The following is a 21,346-nucleotide window of genomic DNA, read 5'->3' as shown; positions in this document are numbered from 1 at the left end:
GTATAGAAGGAAAATATCTTAACATAGTAAAGGCCATATATGACAAACCCTCAGCTAATCTCATAATTAATGGTGAAAAACTGAAGCCCTTTGCTCTACGTTCAGGAACACGACAGGTCTGTCCCCTATCACCTCTGCTTTTCAACATAGTGTTGGAGGTCCTAGCCAGAGCAATCAGGCAAGAGAAAGAAATAAAAGGCATCAAAATTTGGAATAAAGAAGTTAAATTGTCATTTTTTGCAGATGACATTTTGCTATATATAGAAAACCCTAAAGACTCACCAAAAAGCTATTAGAAACAATAATCAAATACAGTCAAGTTGCTGGCTACTAAATCAATGTACAAAAGTCCACTGCATTCCTATACACTAATAATGAAATCTCAGAAAAACAACAAAAAACAATTTCTTTTGCAACTGCAAGAAAAATAATAAAATATTTGTGAATAAACTTAATCAAGAATGTGAAACACCTGTATACTGAAAACTGTAATATATGACATTTTTAAAAGAAAGTGAAGAAGACACAAAGAAATCAAAAGACAGTAAGTGCTCATGGGTTGGAAGAATCAACATAGTTAAAATGGCCAGATTACCAAAAGCAATATACAAATTTAATGTAATCCCCATCAAAATCCCAACGGCATTTTTTAAAGATATAGAACAAAAAAATCATCAGATTTCTATGGAACCACAAAAGACCCTGAATCGCCAAAGCGATCCTAAGAAAAAAGAACAATGCTGGAGGTATCACACTCCCTGACTTCAGCTTGTACTACAGGGCCACAATAATCACAACAGTATTGTATTGGCAGAAAAACAGACACACAGACCAATGGAATAGAATTGAGAATCCAGAATTAAACCCACATAAACATGGACAAATAATTTTTGACAAAGAAGCCAAAAACATACAATGGAGAAAAGACATCCTCTTCAATAAACGGGCTGGGAGATTAGAAAGCTATGTGCAAAAAAAGAATGAAACTGGACTATCTGTTGCTGTATACCAAAATTAACTTAAAATGGATCAAAGACCTAAACATAAGACCTGAAACAATAAACTACACAGAAAAAAGCATAGGTACTAAACTTACAGACGTTGGGTTCAAAGAGGATTTTATGCATTTGACTACAAAGGCAAGGGAAGTAAAAGCTAAAATAAATGAATGGAGCTATATCAAACTAAACAGCTTTTGCATAGCAGAAGAAACCGTCGACAAAAAAAAAGAGGCAACCAACCAAATGGGAGAAGACGTTTGCTAATAATACCTCAGATAAGGGATTAATATCCAAAATATATAAGGAACTCAACAACAAAAAAAGAAAGAATCCAATCATTCTCAAACTCTCAAAAAACAGAAGAGGGAACACTTCCTGACTCATTCTATAAAGCCAATATTACCCTGATTTCAAAGCCAGACAAAGACATGACAAGAAATTAAAACTATAAACCAATATCTCTTATGAATGTTAATGCAAAAACCCTCAACAAAATACTAGCAACCTGTCCAGCAGCATATGAAAGGATTATACACCTTACCCAAGTAGGATTTTCCCCAAGAATGCAGGGTTAGTCCAACATATAAACATCAATCAATATAACATCATATTAATAGAATGAAGAAACAAACCCAATTATCATCTCAATATACGAAGACAAAGTATTTGACATAAATCAGCATGATAAAATACACTCAAGAAACTAATAATACAACAAAGTTTTCTCAAACTATATGGGAATCTATGAAAAACTCACATATAACATCATACTTAATTGTGAAAGACTGAAACCTTTCCCCTTAAGTTCAGGAACAAGATAAGGATCTCTGCTCTTGCCTTCTCACTTAATATTTTATTGAAAGTTCCAGCCAGGGCAATAAAGCAAGAAAAAGAAATGAAAGTCATCCAGAGTGGAAAGCAAGAAGGGAAATTATCTCTATTTACAGAAAATATACCACACACACACACACACACACACACACACACGTGTGTGTGTGTGTGTGTGTATATAAAATGCTAAAGAATCTACACAGACCTTTTAGAATAAATGAATTCAGCAAAATTGCAGGGTACAAGACAAATATATAAAATGTAGTTGTATTTCCATAGACTAACAATTCGCCATCCAAAAATTAATTAAGAAAATAATTCAGTTTATAATAGCATAAAAAATACTTAGGAATAAATGTGATCAAAGAAGTGTAAGACTTATATACTGAAAACCATAAAACATTGAAAAAAATTATAGAAAATCTAAATAAATGGAAAGATAACTCATATTCTTGGACTGAAAAACTTAATATTATTAGGATGGTAATAGTCCCTATGAAAAGTCCAAGTACCTTTTTTTTTGCAGAAATGGAAAAATTGATCCTAAAATTCATGTAGAAATACATGACCCTCCCAATCAAAGTTATTTCAAAGATTAAAAGTTGGAATACTCACATTTTTCAGTTTCAAAACTTAAAGCTACAGTAATCAAAACAGTGTGGTACTGCCATAAGAATAGGCATATAGATCAATGGAAGATTAAGAATATAGAAATACACTTCATCAATTAATTTTTGATGAGTGCCAAGACAATTTACTGGGGAAAGAACAGCCTTTTCATCAAATCGTGCTGGGATAACTGGATAACCATATGCAAAAGAATGAACTTATACCCCTACCTCATCTCATATATCAAAAACAACTCAAAATGGAACAAAGACATAAATATAAAAACTAAAACTGTAAAATTCTTAGATGAAAACATAGGGTTAAAATCTTCATGATCTTGGATTTGACAAAGGATTCTTAGACATGACAACAAAAACATGAGAACAAAAGAAATAGTGAATAAATTATACTCCATCATAATTTAAAACTTTTGTGCGTCAAGGGATACAATCAACAAATTGAAAAGACAACTCCTAGAATGAGAAAAAAATATTTTCAAATTATACATCTGATAAGGGAATTGAATCTAGAATACATGATGAACATTTACAACTTAATAATGAAAAGGCAAATAACCCAAACAAAAATGGGGAAGGTTCTAAATAGACATTTCTCCAAGGGAGATATATGAATGGCCAATAAGCACATGAAAAGATGCTCAGCATCATAAGTCTTCAGGGAAATACAAATCAAAACCACAAAGAGAAATTACTTTGTACCCACTAGGAGGATAGAATAAAAGATTCTGATAATACCAAGTGTTGGTGAAGATATGGAGAAATCTGAATCCTCATACACTGCTAGTGGGAACGTAAAATTGTGCAGCTGCTTTGGAAAACAGTGACAATTCCTCACATGAGTCACATAGGGTTTGCTATATGACCCAGCATACACCCAAAAGAGTTGAAAACATGTAGTCACAAAAAACTTGTATATGAATGTTTATAACAGCATTGTTCATAATAGCTAAAAGGTATAACAAACCCAAATGTCCATCAGTGCATGAATGGATAAACAATATGAAATGTATCCATGTAATGGAATATTATTCAGCCTTAAAAAGAAGTACTGATACATATTCCTAGTTGGATGAACCATGAAAGTATAATGGGAAGTAAAATAAGCCAATCATAAAAACCCCACGCTATATGATTTTCATTCATTAAAAGTCCAGAATAGGGAACTCTGTAGAGACAGTAACTAGATTAGCAAATAGATTGATTACCTATTGCTTAGGGCTGGTAGGTGGAAATGGAGCAGGCAGAGTTAAGGGGATGATGGCCAAAGGGTGTGGGTTTTTCTTCTGAGAAGATGAAAATGTTCTAGAATTGTGTTACTGGCTGTACATATCTATGAATATACTAAAACCCACTAAATTGTACATTTTAAATGGATGAATTGTATAATATGTGGGTTATATCTCAATATATTTTTTTTTAAAGAGGGATATGAAATCAAATGAAAAAAGGAGAAGACATGAAGTAATAATACATACTACAATAAGGAAGAACCTTGAAAACATTAAGATGATTGAAAGATAGACACAAAAGGATACCTATTGTACGATTTCATTTAAATTAAATATCCAGAATAGGTAAATCTGTAGAGACAAAAGTAAAGTACATTAGTGTTTTTCAGGGGCTGTGGGGTGGGGATAATGAGACGTGAGTGCTTTATTGGCGTAGGGTTTCTTTTTGGGATGGTGAAAATATTCTGGAATTAGATAGTGGTAATGGTTGCATGACATTGAATATACTAAAACCAATGAATTGTACTTTTTAAAATAGTTAAATGGTGAATTTTCTATTATGTGAATTACTCTCAAAACAAATCAAAAAAATATTTTTCCAAATAAATGCATGGATGTGAAGTCGCTTTGCCTATAACCAATAAGGGAAGATAGCCATTCATCATGATTGTGATACCTCACTGCCTCGGTATTACTAGTCCATTCCCTGGGTGAACCTTCCCCTCCTTTCTCCCTTCAGAATGCCATCCTTCCTTCAAGATGCAGCTCAAATGCCACTTCTTCCATGAAGTTGTCCATAATTTCCCATGTTGGAGCACATTTCTTTCTCCTCAGCATGGTTCTGGCACATGGCCTGCACAACTGATCTGGATTTAATGCCTATTCTTTACTCTTATACACATTTATCTCCCACATTAGTTGTAAATTCCTTTAAGGGCAAAGGGAATTTCATGTATCTCTGCATCCTCCTCAAGGTCGAATACTATGCCTGACACCCATGAGCATCCTCAGATTAAACTAAGGCAATAAAAATAATGCTTCTGAAACAGGTTTCCATTATGTACTTCCACACAAACAACTGTGCGAACACAAAAATTCTTCAGAATGCAATGACGACTTGAGGATAAGATATTCTTTCAGTATCTAGTCAAGAAAGAAATGTTTCTACTTATTAGATATACTGAATACTGGAATTTTAAAATTAGTTCACAGGGACAAAAATGTCAACTTTCAGCATTTTTGAGAACCATTTTAGCCTTAAGTACTTAACTGAATAGAATATTAAATAATCTTCATGATAGAGATATTTCAAGAGCTTCAACCAAAAAGCACATAATTCAATAAAATATTACTCTTTGATGGACACCATTTCCACAATGTTTATACAGTCACAAGACTGATACTTTGAGTCTATAAAATTTTTGGTTCTAAATTACAAGCTATTTCGTACCTCATTTTGAGAAATAAAAACCTGGGTAGCAACAATATTTACACCCTCCTTTGCTTTTACCTCTCGTTCTATGGTCTTCCTCCTTAGCAACTTTTTGACACTTGGGAGCTGCTTCTTTAACAACATCGTGGTTTCATTCATTCTTCTAACTTGAGTGATTAAGAAAGATGGAACCTGGAGAAGAAAAAGGGCTTGACTAGAAGGAATACACTTGAATTAAACCTTCCTAGTAGATTCTGTGTTCAGTTAAGGAAACTTTGTCTGGCTACTCAGTATACTGGAACCAGGAACTGTGGCATTTGTCCTTGTAAAGATTAGAAAAAAACTATTAGGATTCTTGTTCAAAAGAGAGAACGTGCTCAGGAGGAGCCCTTAAAGAATGTATAAAGATGGCAACTGCAACCTGGGATTCTATCATGGTATTTCCTCTCTGTGACTAAGGGCATTGCTTGCTCTTGGAGCCTGTAGGTTTCCTGGGTGCCGGTTGACTTCCAAGGAGTACGTCACAGTCACCACATGGTTACTCACCTTCCACAAGATTTTCTGGTACTTAAGCATTAGGCGGATGATATGGGCTGCAGTGTTTGCTAACAGTAATTCTTCATAATCAGAATGTTTGCTTCTACTGAAGAAAAGGTTTGGAGCCATTACAGTAGAAATGTTCCATATACTCATTCGGTTTTTTGATTCGTTGGCAATCACTTTATTGAAGAATGTCATGAGGGCCTAAAAAGAAACAGCATTGTGTCACACTATTGTAAATTATTAAAAAGCACCACTGACCACTATCATTTATTTCTACACCCATTCAGTGTGCCTCTGGAAAACTGTCAGAAGTTTAGCATAGTTAAATGTCATGTTTCTCTTTTACTTGCTTAAAAGTGCTAATGAGAAATGTGAACAGTTTATTCAATTCTCTGCTTCATAAAAGTAGCTTTCTTTTTACAAAATTTATTATATTGGAGTCTGTATATATAATAGTTTGCATTTTCTTATTGTCTTTTATATTAAATAAGTTTGACAAATATTAAAATTAAATAGTAAACTGGGAAGAGAAAACACTGCAGCTCAAAACAACATGAAATGCAGTTTTGTTGTGAAGGAAGAAAAGCAATTCTAAAACACACCTTTAATTTAAAGCATTGCTGTTAAAAACTATTTACTGTTTCCTTGGGGTGGGGGGGAGGAGTTAAGAAATGAGTATCTCATTCCTCAGCCCAAATGTAAATACAATTCAAAATTTAAAAATTTTACTTTTTGTGTTTTTTCTATTGCTTTTCAATTTTGGAATCTTCAACCAACCAAAGGAAAAGGCTTACATGCAGCTGTTTTCAACATTAAAAAAAGAGATTTGAGAAAGCTTAATAAAAGTTTGGCTGAGCCACCAAAGTATGAATGCTTCTCAGACCTTCTGAAATTCACCAAGGGGACTGAAATCCTAAACGGAGATACTTTGTAGTTTTCCAAGTTTGAGTTCTGCTACAGTATTTGTAATGAGAAAATGGATAGTACATAAGTAATAATAAACATTCATTTGAGGGTTTATTGTGAGCCAGCCATTATGAATACATATATCCACTCATTTTATCATCAGTCCAAATCCTGTGAGGTAGGTACTATTATTAACATTGTTTTTCAGATAAAGAAACTAAGGTGGAGAAGGACTGATAGGTTTGTCTAGCATTAGTTCATTAAGTGACAAAGCCAGGATTTGAGCCAAAGAAACCTGATTCTTAAGCCAGAACTCTTGATCTCTACACTACACCAACTTCAATCTTAGTTCTAGTCACAATTTAGAATCGAAGGAGAGAAGGAGGGAAGGACGGAGGGAGGGATAGAGGGAAGGAGGGAGAGAGAGATGAGGAGAGAGAGAGAGAGAGAGAGAGAGAGAGGGGGGGGGGGATTGATTCTTTACCAGTCCTGTAATGTTGTTTGATGACCTTCTGTTACAAATGTATTGAATTATTTGATAATTGCTGCATCCTCAGTTATATGAAAGGGTAGATGACATTTTGACCCAGATATCCGAAACCAGATGCATTTTTTTTTGATAAAAGAACATTGTTTAGACAAAGCCTAAAAGCAAGCTAATAAATTTCCAGCTTTTGAAAAATTACCAAATTATATTAGAAAAAGACATTCTTATGTCATAGCCAACCCCCATCTTCAGGTTGAGGATATAATATAATTAACACATTATAATTAACATAGATGATTTCACTATGTAGGAGGAAAGGTCCTTACCAAACTGAAATGTTTGATGAGAGGTATATTAAAAATCATCTTTGTTTTCAGCATTATGTTTACGGACCTCAAGATTATTGGCCCTTTCCAACTCATCCTTACCTCATTTCAAAGATTCTCAACATCTGTTTTACATATAACAAATTTCCTATTGTATATAGAATCATTATCAAAATAGCAAAAGAAAATTCAAGTTTTACCAATATACAGAGAAGAAATGAATTTGAAATAAAGGGAGGCATATTTGGGGCAAAGAACTATGGAATAGGATTCTATCAAATGTTTTATTATCTGTTAATGATGAAAGCATTTTTCTGAGCTTAATTTTCCTAATCTGTAAAGTGACAAGATCCTATGAGGTAATCTCTAAAATTCAGATTGTAGAACTCTTTAAATTGAATTGAATTTATAAATTGTAAGTCATAAACATTTAAAATTTTATTTAAATCAGTGATTTCAAATTTATTTCCCAAGGACACTCATCAAATCTTTCGCCACTAAAGTGGGCAATTGCAGACCAACAATTATAGAGTTTTATATCTTATAACTTACACAATGGTCTCATTTACTTCTGAGATTATTCCATTTAGGTCTTTTATCTTTGATTTTCCTACTCCTAACCCTAGCTCCGTGCCTGGTGTGTGGTAGACACTTAATAGCTCTTAACAGATTAAGTGAATGAAATTTAAATGTTCAAATAAGATTCCAGGATTTACTTTTCCTCAGGAGAACAGCAGGGGGAATGTGGAAAGGCAGTAGGTTTGTAGCACACTCAGCTGGCTTAGTAAGTTATTTCAGTTTTCATTTTTCCACCTGAGCCAATGACAGACCATAAGGTCAATACAACATACCTGGGCTGTGTCTCTGTTGGCATCAGGCAGTGCCATGACCATGAGGTGTAAGGCTTGAAATTGTACTTTGATGTGAGGCCCTCCTAATAAAAAAAACAGAAAGAACCACACATTTGGAACACCACGGATGTATTCTGACAGCATTTCTTGCTAACATCAGATGGCACAGAAAAGATTCTGACAGGTCTGGATGGTAAGGAATCAATTTTTGTGCCCAACAATGTAAATTGGTTTGCTTGGACAAATGTCTCAGTTTATCAACTCCTCTTTCACATCACATGATGCCATTGTCAAGGCAGGTGACCGACCAAAAAGATCCTCAGAATAATTCTGGATTTGTATAACTTTTCCCTTTTCAAAGTACTTTCACAGATCTTGCTTTACTCTTATGTTACAAACAGAAAGCTTAAAGCTCAATTCAAGAGAAAATAAATCTTGCTTCCAAATAAAGAAGGAGCAAAGTATAATTATTGGGAGCATAGATCATAGAACCAGATTAAAATCCTGCATCTACTACTTAGTCACTGACTGATATTGGTCAGGCTATTTAATCCTTCATCACTTCTATTTTATCATCCATAAAATGGCAGTAGTCATCATACCTACCTCACTGGGCTGTTCCAAATATGAAATGAATTAAAACTCAAAATGGATTAAAGACTTGTACATAAGACCTGAAACCGTAAAACTCCTAGAAGAAAACATAGGTGGTAAACTCCTTGACATAAGTCTTGGTGATGAATTTTTATTTTATTTTAATTTATTAGTTTCAGGTGTACAAGACAAGGTAATACTTAGACGTTCATCATTTATATCCCTCACACTGTGAATCCCCCTCCCCCCATCCACTATCCCTCCAACCTCGCACTGAGCTTGGTGATGAATTTTTGAATCTGGTACCATAAGCAAAGCAACAAAAGGAAACATAAACAAGTAAGACTATATCAAACTGCAAAGCATCTGCACAGGAAAGGAAACCATCAACAAAATGAAAAGGCAACCTACTGAATGCAAGAAATATTTGCAAATCATATATCTGATAAGGGGCTAATAGGCAACACATATAAAGAACTCATACAACACAATAGCAAAAATCCCCAAACAATCCAGTTAAAAAATGGGCAGAAGATCTGAGCAGACATTTCTCCAAGCAGATATACAGATGGCCAATAGACATATGGAAAGATGTTCAACATCACTAATCATCAAGGAAATGCAAATCAAAACCACAGTGAGACATCACCTCATACCTGTTAGAATGACTATTATCAAAAAGACAGGAAATAGAAAGTGTTGGCAAGGGCATGGAGAAAAGGAAATCCTTGTGCACTGTTAATAGAAATGTAAATTGGTGCAGCCACTATGGTAAACAGTATGGAGCTGTGTCAAAAAATTAAAAGCAAATTTATCATATGATTCAGCAATTCTACTTCTGGATATTTATCTGAAGAAAACAAAAATACTAACTCGAAAAGATATATGCAATCCCATTTTCACTGCAGCATTATTTACAGTAGTCAAGATATGGAAGCAGTCTGTCCATCAATGGATGAATGGATAAAGAAATTGTGTGATATTTATATCTACATGTCTATATATATACATATATAGTTATAGTTTTATATATAGTTATATATATACCTATATATAACTAGCTATCTACCTATATATATATAACTACATAGTTATATATAGATAGACAGATAGATATAAAACAATGGAATATTATTAGCCATAAAAATGAAATCTTGCCATTTGTAATAACGTGGATGGACCTTGAGGGTGTTATACTAAGTAAAATAAATCAGAGAAAGACAAATACTGTATGGTCTCTATGTGAAATCTAAATCTGAAAATTATCTTCCTCCCAGAGAAAACCCCAACCCTCCCCCCCAAAACTAAGCTCATAGATAGGGAACAAATTCAGAAAAAAAAATTACTAAAACTTACTTAAGGCTTTGTGATTTGGGTAACTAAATAAAATCCATTTGTAAATGGTCAAATTATCCTTTTGTGGGGTTGTGAGTCATGCCCCAACTTTATAGTTTTTCCTGGGTTGTGACAGTTACAGAAATGGCAAGGTGTGGTCACCTGTTAAGTCTCTCAGGAGAAATTTTCTTAGCAATATTTTGAAAAGTCTGGACCAGTTTGCCTTTGTCCTTGTGGGTGCGTTATGTAGCAAGTGCACTAAAGTGCTAGACTTTCACTTGGACGCCATTAAGTAAACGTCTTGAGAATGTCCAAATCCACTGTTCTGTACGAGACAGAGCTGAGATATCCTTTTTTCCACATAGGGACAGATTGTTATACTTGATTAGTACTTCTTATTCAAATATAGATTCCGAAAATCAGAGAGAAAACCTTCTTTTAATACCAAGAGTAACAAAATCCATAAAGGGTGCTGCTTTTGTGCAGAATGGTTTAGATGGAGTAATCCCTATAGCTTCAGAAATGTGGGCTTTGTTTCATAACTAAGATTTCCTTTTTTATGTTGCCTGCCTCTAAAAACTCATTTGTTTCTTCATATTGGAGTATCTCAGAAAATCAGAAAACCTCTTTTGTTTTCATACCATTTCTGCCTTCTGTAGCAGAAACTGTGACATGATGCCTGCATCGCCCCCTTCAGGAATGAAGGACCTAGTCCCTCAGCTGTCAGCTCTTCCTAGAAATTGCTCCTCTAGTTGTTTTTTCTTAAGGTTATGCTGTCTTCTCAGGTGCAGTCTACATTCCAGTGACTGACTGATTCGGAGTCAAAATGCTCAACTTTCTCACTGCAACGGGAAATAAATCTGAAAGGCCACCCCAGCTTCAGACCTCTCCATAGGGTCACACGAGGGCTTGGCTGAGACCACTTCACTGCCCAGCCTTATCCTCTGCACAAGTTGGCGTCCTTTTCGTTCCCTTTCAAGAGTATGGAACTCAAGTATACACCCTGATAAATATTCTACACAAACTAATCTCAGTCTTAGGTGCTGTTTCTGGGGAACCCAAAAAAGCTTCAATCATGAGCAACCTCTAAGGCATAGCTATTATTAGCAAAGATGTTAACTTAAAGCTTTAAATAAGATAGCTTCTGTAAACAGAATGTCCAGCATTGGAAAAAGAAAAGATTAAATGAGTTAATATGTGTAGAGTGTTTACATTAGTGCCTGTAAATAGTTATCTTTATATGTGTTTGCTTTTGTTATGATTAATGACACATATTCTAGTTCTTAAATGGACATTTAGGGACGGTGATTGTAGTTAGATCTTTGGAGATTTTTGATATTTTATTCCTTAACAATGACAGAAGATGGCGCCAGAGGGTTGGCCATTTTAGGGAAGGGGTTTTGGCCATTCCATCCCCAACTGGATAATCCACAACCAACTGTGCTGAAAATGTAGTTTACCACAGCATCCAGGCTTTGCTTTGTCTCTCTGTGTTCCCCTCAAAATGGACTCTTAGAGGAGAGATTTTGGCAGGAAGCATCACATTCTAGAATCCCTGGGGAGTTCTCAAGTTGAAGAAAAATCTATTTACACTCAATGGATGAAAGCCAGTCAGCTGCCTGCAATGTTACTTAGCTTTACAGTAGTGGACGAGCTTGTCCTGTGACAAGCTACTTGTTACAGGAGGTTGTGTGCACCTGGGTTACGAGTACTGACTACTGTAAATAAGCATGTAATGAAGGGACAGTTGGGAGGAGTATTTATAGGAGCGTATCATATCGTCTCAGCACAGTCCCCAAGTGGCTTTCTAGAAATTAATGTCAAATTTATAAACAACAATGGCACAGGTCAGGATATTTTTGAAAACAGCTAATGCATGCTGACATGAGTTTGCCTGAATAATAGGAACTATTATTATAGCACATCTCAGTACAAAGCATTTAGGACAGAGAAAGCATTATTTGAATGAGTAAACTGCAGGCTAAGGGTTATCTATAATCTGCCAAAACAACCAAAGAGACCTTCTGGTGGGGGGAGACAATAGATACAGATATGGATTCTATAGTTCTACCAATTTCAGAGAAATTATTAAGTTCCCTTTAATATAAAAAATCTATAATACAAATTTTTAAAAAAGATTAAAAATCTAAACTGGCAAATAATCCATTTTTATTTTAATTGGGAAACCTGGCCCTACACCGTTTTGTGGTTAATGAGTATTCTCCAAACTCAGTTTCATAGTATAAGGAAGGACAACTTAAACACACATATGCACGTCTACAATCTTCCCTTCAGAAAATCTCGCTACAACTAGAGCTTACTCTAGGTGGCAAAAAGGCTATTTTCCCTGCTGGTAGCAACCCAGAACTTTGGGCTTCCTGCAGGGTTGGCTGGTTTTAATTCATTGCAATATAGTATTTTTCCCTTTCAAATTCACACAAAGACACGAGGACTCCTCTGTGAACCTTTTTAGGATGTTTTCCAGACTCTCTCCCTTCAGTGAAGCGTACTGTCTGTAATCAGATAGGGAACAATCCAGCTATACAGTGGCCAACTGCTTTATAGAGGGTGTGTCCTCTCAATCTGCCTACAGCCATTTTCTGTCCGTGTAGAATCACCATTTACTTAACATGCTGGGATAGCCGGTCCTCAAATAATATCTTCTCATTCAACATTGTGTTATTCAACTTATAATGTTGATGAGATGCTATAGAAGCTTAACTCTTGCTTATATCACTTAACCTGTGATAAAATTGCTTTCCTTATATATCATTTTGCTTAAAGTCGCAGAATCTATCAGTGATGGTAAGGGAGGACATATTGTATATATCTAGGTCTGTGACCCCTGAATTCCTTAGGTTAGTAGTCACAGTCCCCACTATCTAGGCCCATTCTATTTTGCTAAATTTCTCTCTTGTCACACCCTCCAAAATATTCAATCCTAAAGCTGAAATCGTGCCAACTTATTCCCTCACTGCCAAATACAACACACATTTTCCAGTTACTATATTTTTATGAAAGTATGTCACTTAAGGCCTAATCTATGTCACTTTGTAATTTGCAGAAATACTATGTAATATTATAATTTTCAGACACAAAACACCTTTGTGTAACATTTATTATGTGCTACATCATCAGCCCAGGACCTCAGATTTAAAGAAGAGAGAAGGCTTGTATTTCTTGAAGGACTATTTATTATGCACCAGGCACTATTCTAGATGTCTTCATTCAGTGCCCACAACAACCCTGACACATAAATATTATCTGTAATTTATAGGCATAGTAATAAAGCTCAGAATGGCTGATTGTGTGACTAGCAGACGGCTGAACAGGAATTCAAATCTCAAGGGCCTATTCTCTCTGCAAACCCCTCTGCCTTTTAACGATTATAAAACCCTCTAAATCATATCTATCAGACTTCGATATATAAATATGTAAAGAGATGACTATTTACTACCACATGCAATATTTCAACAAGCATTGCCAGGAAAGAGCAAATACATACATTTCTGATCACATCTGATTATGCAACCTTTCTTCTACTCTATGTCACTTTATTGAGCTTATAAATTAGTCCATTCACATTTAACATCTTCTACCTACTTTCCATTAGAGTGATGAAGGCAGGTATATATTCCACAGGGAAGAGAGAAGTGGGTAGTTCTCTGAAAAATGCTTTCAACATCACTGCAGCTTCTCTATGGCACATTTTGTCCCATTTAAATTTATCAGCATTAAATTTGGCATCCAGTTCTTCACGGTATTGCTGCAAATTAAGGAAAACAGTCAATATTTAATGAGCTTTTACCACCTGACCCACTTTGAAAACTGTCATTACACAAACTATTTTTGTAAACAGATTAAAAAGCTGATATCTACTAAGTCTAACTTTTTTCAACACGATTAAAGAATTGAAATAGTTATTTCTAAGTGAATGTTTAAAAATGTTTTTCTAAAATCTTTTCAGAATACTGATAATCTTGAAATCATTTGCTAATTCTACACAAACATAAAAGTTCTTTACTCAGATCACAGTCTCATTTATGTGGTTTTGGCAGAATACCACCTATCCCCACATGATAATGCACTGTTAGATTTTAACAAAACCTCCATTTCCCTTTTTCCTTTTGCCGTCTATTTCTAAATTAGATCATGAATGTATACTTCTCAGTTAGTTCACATCCAGAATGAGAAATATCCAAATAAAGGAACTCTAACCTCACTGCAACAGGCAGACCAACTGACATCTTCCTGGAGTAGTTACAGCAAAGTTTTATTCCAAGATATCCATATGTCTTGCACATGTTTGCATGCTTGTCCAATCCTTCATAAGGCTTAAAACACTGTGTAATACTTTTTAAAAAATCACTAAGCCTCCATAAGTTCTATTTGGTAATACATTTTACATTACCAATTTATTTGATTATCAGTGCCACCCTTTCTCTATGTTTCTTTTACAAAGTCAAATTCATTTCCTACTGCTCCTTGGAACTACAGAGTTTGCCTATTAATATCAGGCAGTTATTGTCAGTTCCCCAAATGATACTAACTTCTCCAAAAAAAAAAAAATACTTAGAAAGGTAACACTGAAAACTCTGTTTCTTTAAGGCCTCCGCTTTATTCTCATGAGAAACCTAATTCTTCTAGCCTTAAACATGCATAGCCAGAGTCAATTTCCAAACAAGAAATAAACATGCTGATGGCTCCCAGAGCCTGCAAAATGGGGATACTTTGGCAGGACATGTCTTTTACAGAGAGACAGGCATGATTTCGAGCCACCCTCTGATGGCATCAAAAGGATTTCCTGTCCTTGAGAAGTTCTCAATACAATAGGAATAATATAGCTAATCAATCAACCATATGGTGATAAATACACTTCGTAAAGAACTGAAGCATACATATAAAACCTTCTTGAAATACAAGAGAGCAGGCTCTAGGAAGAAGAGAATACATGAGATCCACTCTTTGCCTTTAGATGTGTTGTAGTCCAGTGGACAGAACTATTTCATGAACTCATAATGCTAAGTTAGGATGTTAAATACTATAAGAAAAACCACACATTGGATGCCAAGCAGTCATCAAAGAAAATCAAACTCTGCTATGGCAAAGTTTTGAGGACTACTGAGGAGTTTGCCAGGGGAAGAGGAAATAAAAAGCTGTCCTGGACAGAAGAAACTGCTCAAGCAGTGATACAAGTGCAAGGAGACTCAGTGGGTCTGGAAAACTCCAATTAGTTCAGTGTGGCTGGAGCATCATAGGCAAGGAGGAGAGTAAAGAGAGAGATGAGACTGAGGAGCAGATCAGTGTCAATCCTAAGGTGACTGCACTTCATTCTGTAGGGAAAGAGGCAACACGGGACATTTCCAAGCAAGAGAATGACAAGGTGGCATTTACCTTATCTGACAGCCAGATGCAAAAGTGATTTGGAAGAGTGTGGTGCTTGCCACTGGTTAAAGAGCAGGCCAGTAGCAAGGAAACCAGTTATTGGGCAATGGCACATTTTTGGTGACAGATAATCAAGGACTAACCTGGAAAAGCAGTTATAAGACAGAAAGAAAGGGTCATTTAAGAAATACAATTGAGGGAAAATTCTTAAGAATCAGTGATGACTCTAGAGCTGCTCTTTAGAAAAGTAGGCTGCGGACGCCATCTTGATGCTTTCCCTTTGCATTGCTCCAGTTCACCAGTATCTCCCAGAAAAGAGCTTATACACTAGTCTAGAGCTCCAATTATTCCAACTGATGGCAAGGGGATATCGCCAGGTCACCTGGCCAGGAGGGCTTAAGCTTACAGTCCCACAGTATATATTTGCATACTTTTCAAAGCTCTTCCCTGAGTACTGGGACAAGTACAAAGGTTAGAGAGATGACAAAGAGCTGGGGCAAGGTTGAACAACATGGTTCATCTCCTATACAAGGCCGCTCCTTAAAGACTGGGAGAGTTGTTTCATCTACTGTATAGAAACAGAACAGAGAGACCAGAAAAATTAAGAAACAAAGGAACATGTTCCAAATGAAAGAACAAGATAAAACTTCAGAAATAAACCTTAACAAAACAGAGATAAGCAATATAGCTGATAAAGAATTCAGAGTAATGTTCATAAATATGCTGACCAAACTGGGCAGAAGAATGGATGGACACAGTAAGAACTTCAACAAAGAGATGGAAAATATAAGAAAGTACCAAATAGAAGTCATAGGGCTGAAGAATATAATAACTGAACTGAAAAATACACTAGAGGGGTTCAATAGCATATTAGCTGAAGCAGAAGAAAGGTTCAGTCACCATATGGCACTGTAAATCACCTAATCAGAGTATCAAAAAGAAAAGAGTAGAAAAAAGTGATTATAGTTTAGAGGGCATTTGTGACAACATGAAACAGACTAACATTTGCATAACAGGAGTCCCAGGAGAAGAGAGAGAAAGGGGCAGAAATCTTGTTTGAAGATATAATGGCTTAAAATTTCTCTAACATGGTGAAGGAAACAGATATCCAGATCAAGGAAGCCCAGAGAGTTCCAATAAGGATAAACCCAAAGAGACCCATACTAAGAAATATTACAATTAAAACGTCAAAATTTAAAGACAAGGAGAGAATATTAAAAACAACGAGAGAAAAACAATCTGTTACATACAAGGGATACCCAACAAACCCATCAACCGATTTTTCAGCAGGAGCTTTACAGATCAGAAGGGAGTGGCATGATATATTCAAAGTGCTGAGAAAAAAAAATCTTCCAATCAAGAATGCTCTACCCAACAAGGTTATCATTCAGAATTGAAAGAGAGTTTTCCAGGCAAGCAAAAGCTAAAGGAACTCATCACCACTAAATGGGCTTTATCATAAATATTAAAGGGACTTCTTTAAGCTGAAAAGAAAGGGTACTAATTAGTAACAATAAAACCTGTTAAAGAATAAATCTCTCTGAAAAGGTAAATATATAGTAAAGATAACAGAGTAATCACTTATAAAGCTAGTATGAAGGTTAAAAGACAAAAGTAGTAAAAATAACTATGATTGAAACAATTAGTTTAGAGATACACAGGATAAAAAGACGTAAAATGTGACATCAAAAACATAAAACATGTAGTAGGGGAGAGTAAAAATATTGAGCTTTAGAATGAAATCAAACTTAAGTTGTCAAATTAAAATAGACATTTATAGATATAAGTTGTTAATATCTAAGCTTCATGGTAACCACATATCAAAAACCTACTTGTAAATACACAAAAGATAAAGGAACATAAGTATACCACTAAAGAAAGTAATCAAACCATAAAAGAAGAGAACAAGAGAAGAAGAAATGAACAGAGAAGAACTACAAAATGCCCCATAAATAACAAAATGGCAATAAGTACATACCTATCAACAATTACTTTAAATATAAATGGACAAAATTCTCCAATAAAAATACACAGAGAGTTTGAATGGATAAAAATACAAGACTTATCTATATGTTGCCTAAGAGAGACTCACTTTAGGTGTAAGAATACACAGAAACTGAAAGTGAAGATGTGGAAAAAGATATTCCATGCAAACAGAAACCAAAAGAAACCTGGAGTAACTATACTGATATCAGACAAAACAGACTTTAAAACAAAGACTATAGTAAGAGACAATGATGGGCATTGCATAATGATAAAGGGGACCATCCAACAATAGGATATAACATTTGTAAATATGCGCTCAAAATAGAAGCACCTAAATACATAAAGCAACTATTAACAGCCCTAAAGTAAGAAATAGACAACAATTACAATAATAGTAAGTGATTTTAATATCCCACTTATATCAATGGATAGATCATTAAGACAGAAGATTAATAAGGAAACATTGGCCTTACATGGCACATTAGGTCAGATGAACTTAATCATATACAGACATATACAAAACATTTCATCCAAAAGCAACAGTATACACATTCTAATGAAGTGTACATGAAACATTTTCCAGGATATGTTAGACCACAAAACAAGTCTTAATATACCCTGTTTTCCCAAAAATAAGCTCTAGCTGGACAATCATCTCTAGAATGTCTTTTGGAGCAAAAATTAATATAAGACCCAGTCTTATATTATTTTATAGGATATAAGACCCAGTCTTATTTTACTATAATATAAGACTGGGTCTTTAATATAATATGATATGATACGATATATGATATAATACAATACAATATAATATAATGTAAAGTAATATAATATAATATAATTTTTGCTCCAAAATACGCATTAGAGCTGATTGTCCAGCTAGGTGCTATTTTCAGGGAAACCCGGTATTTAAGTGGTTTGAAATCAAATAATGCATCTTTTCCAACCACAATGTTATGAAATTATATATTAATTGCACAAAGAAAACTAAAAAAATGATGAATATGGGGAGATTAAACAACATGCTACTGAGCAACCAATGGATCAAAGAAGAAATCAAAAGATAAATAAAAAAAATACCTTGAGGCAAACAAAACTGGAAATATACCAAAATTTGCAAGATGTAGCAAAAGCCGTTTTAAGAGGGAAGTTCACAGCAATAAACGTCTACCTTGAAAAACCAAAAAAGTCTCAAATAACTAAATTTACACCTCAAAGAACTAGGAAAAAAAAGAATAAATGAAGCCTAAAATTTGTAGAAGGAAGGAAGGAAGATTAGAACAGAAATAAATTAAGTAGAGTTTAAAAAGACAATAGATATCAATGAAACTAAAAGCTGTTTTCTGGTAAAGATAACAAAATTGTCAAGCCTTTATCTGGACTCACCAAGAAAAAAGAGAGAGGTGGACTCAAATAAATAAAACATCAGAAAGGGGAGATAGTGTAACTGATACCACAAAAACAAAGGATCATAAGGGACTACTATGAATAACTATATGCTAAAAGTTGTACAGACTAAATTGCTAGAAACCTACAACCTACCAAGTCTGAATCATGATGAAATAGAAAATCTGAACAGACTGATTACTAGTAAGGGGATTGAATCAGTAATCAAAAACCTCCCCAAAAACAAAAGTCCAGGACCAGATGACATTAATGTTGAATTCTACCAAACATCCAAAGAAGAATTAACACCAATCCTTCTCAAAGTCTTCCAAAAAACAAAAGATGTGGGAACTCTTCCAAACTCATTTACCCTGATGCCAAAACCAGACAAGAATGCCATAAGAAAAGAAAATTACAGGCCAATATCCCTGATGAACATAGATGCAAAAATCCTTAACAAAATATTAGCAAACAAAATTCAACAGTACACGAAAAGGATCAATATATTGGTAAATCAATAAAATAATACACATTTTAATCAAGCTGGATTTATTCCAGGGAGGCAAGGATAGTTCAACATTACAAATAAGTCAAAGTGATACACCACATTAATAAAATAAAGGATGATATAACATGATCATCTCAATAGATGCAGGAAAATCATTTGACAAAATTAAGCATGCATTTATGACTAAAAACTCTCAACAAAGTGTATACAGAGGGAATGTACCTCAACATATTAAGGCTATATATGACATATATATGGGTCATATATATATATATATATATACATATATATATATGTATATATATATATGTCACATTATATGTATAATATGACCCATATTATATATATGACAAGCCCACAGCTAATGTCATACTCAATGGTGAAAAGCTGAAGGCCTTCCATCTAAGATCAAGAAGAAGATAAGTATGCCCACTCTTTTACCTTTTATTCAATATAGTATTAGAAGTCCTAGCCAGGGAAATTAGGCAAGAAAAAGAAACAAAAGGCATCCAAATCAGAAAGGAAGAAGTAAAACAGTCACTATTTGCAGATAACATAATCTTATATAGAGAAAACCCTAAAGACTCCATCAAAAAACAAATTCAGCAGAGTTTTAGGATACAAAAATCAATACATAAAAATCTGTGTTTCTATACACTAATACCAAACTACCTAAAAGTGAAATTAAGAAAACAATCCCATTTACAATGATATCAAAAGAGTAAAATACCTAACCATAAATGGAACCAAAGAGGTAAAAGACCTGTACTCTGAAAACTACAACACACTGATGAAAGAAACTGAAGAAGAGAAAATAAATGCAAAGATATTCTGTGCTCATGAACTGGAAGAATCAATATTGTTAACACGTCCATAGAGTCAGTGTAATCCCTATAAAAATTCCAATGACATTTTTTCAAAGAAATAAAACAAATATTCTAAACTTTTTTATGTAACCACAAATAACACCAAAGCGACAATACGCTCTTGAGAAAGAAGAACAAAGCTGGAGGCAGCATGCTCCCTGATTTAAAACTATATTACAAAGCTATAGTAATTAAAACAGTATGGCATTGACTTTAAAACAGACACATAGATTGTTGAAACAGAATGGAAAGCCCAGAAATAAACTCACACATATATGGTCAATTATTTTGCAACAATTATTTGAATACACAATGAAAAAAGACAGTTCTCTTTAATAAATGGAGTTGGGAACACCGGACAGCCACATGCAAAAGAATTAAACTTGACCACTATCTTATATCATACACAAAAATTAACTGTAAAATGTATTAAACATTTGAGTTGAAGACCTGAAACCATAAGACTCCTAGAAGAAACCATAGGTAGTAAGCTTCTTGACATAGATCTTGGCAATGATCTTTTGGATCTGACACCAAAAGCAACAAAAGCAATAATAAATAAGTGGGACCACATCATATTAAAAAGCTTATGCACAGCAAAGGAAACCATCAAAAAAATGAAAAGACAATCCCCTACATGTGAGAAACTATTTGCAAATCATATATCTGATAAGAAGCTAATATCTAAAATACATTAGTAGCAGAAAAATAATCAATCCAATTAAATAATGGGCAGAAGATCTGAACAGACATTTTTCCAAAGAAGGCATACAGATGGCTAACAGATGAAAAGATACTGAGCATCATTAATCATCAAGGGAAATGCAAATCAAAACCACAATGAGATATCACTTCACACCTGTTAGAATGGCTATTATAAAAAAGACAAAAAATAGCAAATGTTGGCAAGGATGCAGAGAAAAAAGAATGCTTGTGCAGCACTGTTGGTGGGCACGTAAATTGGTGCAGCCACTATGGAAAACAGTATGGAGGTGATTAAAAAATTTAAAAATAAATTTATCATATGATCCAGCAATTCCACTTCTGAGTA

General features: G+C 34.5%; 1 protein-coding gene across 22 annotated transcripts in view; it reads right to left on the bottom strand.

Annotated features, from left to right (window-relative positions):
• ARHGAP28 (Rho GTPase activating protein 28) overlaps nt 1-21,346 on the bottom strand; it is a 193,442-nt gene that overhangs the window by 21,000 nt on the left and 151,096 nt on the right. For all 22 annotated transcript variants that reach the window (XM_081078556.1, XM_081078567.1, XM_081078572.1 and 19 more), the window contains 4 exons: nt 13,768-13,930; nt 8,236-8,318; nt 5,669-5,866; nt 5,201-5,314 (listed from right to left, as the gene is read on the bottom strand). In XM_081078556.1, coding sequence (XP_080934682.1) covers nt 5,201-5,314; nt 5,669-5,866; nt 8,236-8,318; nt 13,768-13,930 — 558 coding nt within the window. The remainder of the gene's footprint in view (nt 1-5,200; nt 5,315-5,668; nt 5,867-8,235; nt 8,319-13,767; nt 13,931-21,346) is intronic.

The sequence above is a fragment of the Rhinolophus hipposideros genome (genome assembly GCF_964194185.1).
Source record: "Rhinolophus hipposideros genome assembly, chromosome: 17".
NCBI classification, from domain to species: Eukaryota; Metazoa; Chordata; class Mammalia; order Chiroptera; family Rhinolophidae; genus Rhinolophus; species Rhinolophus hipposideros.
The sequence above is the reverse complement of the archived record's forward strand: the minus strand, read 5'-3'. Positions and strand labels throughout refer to the sequence as shown.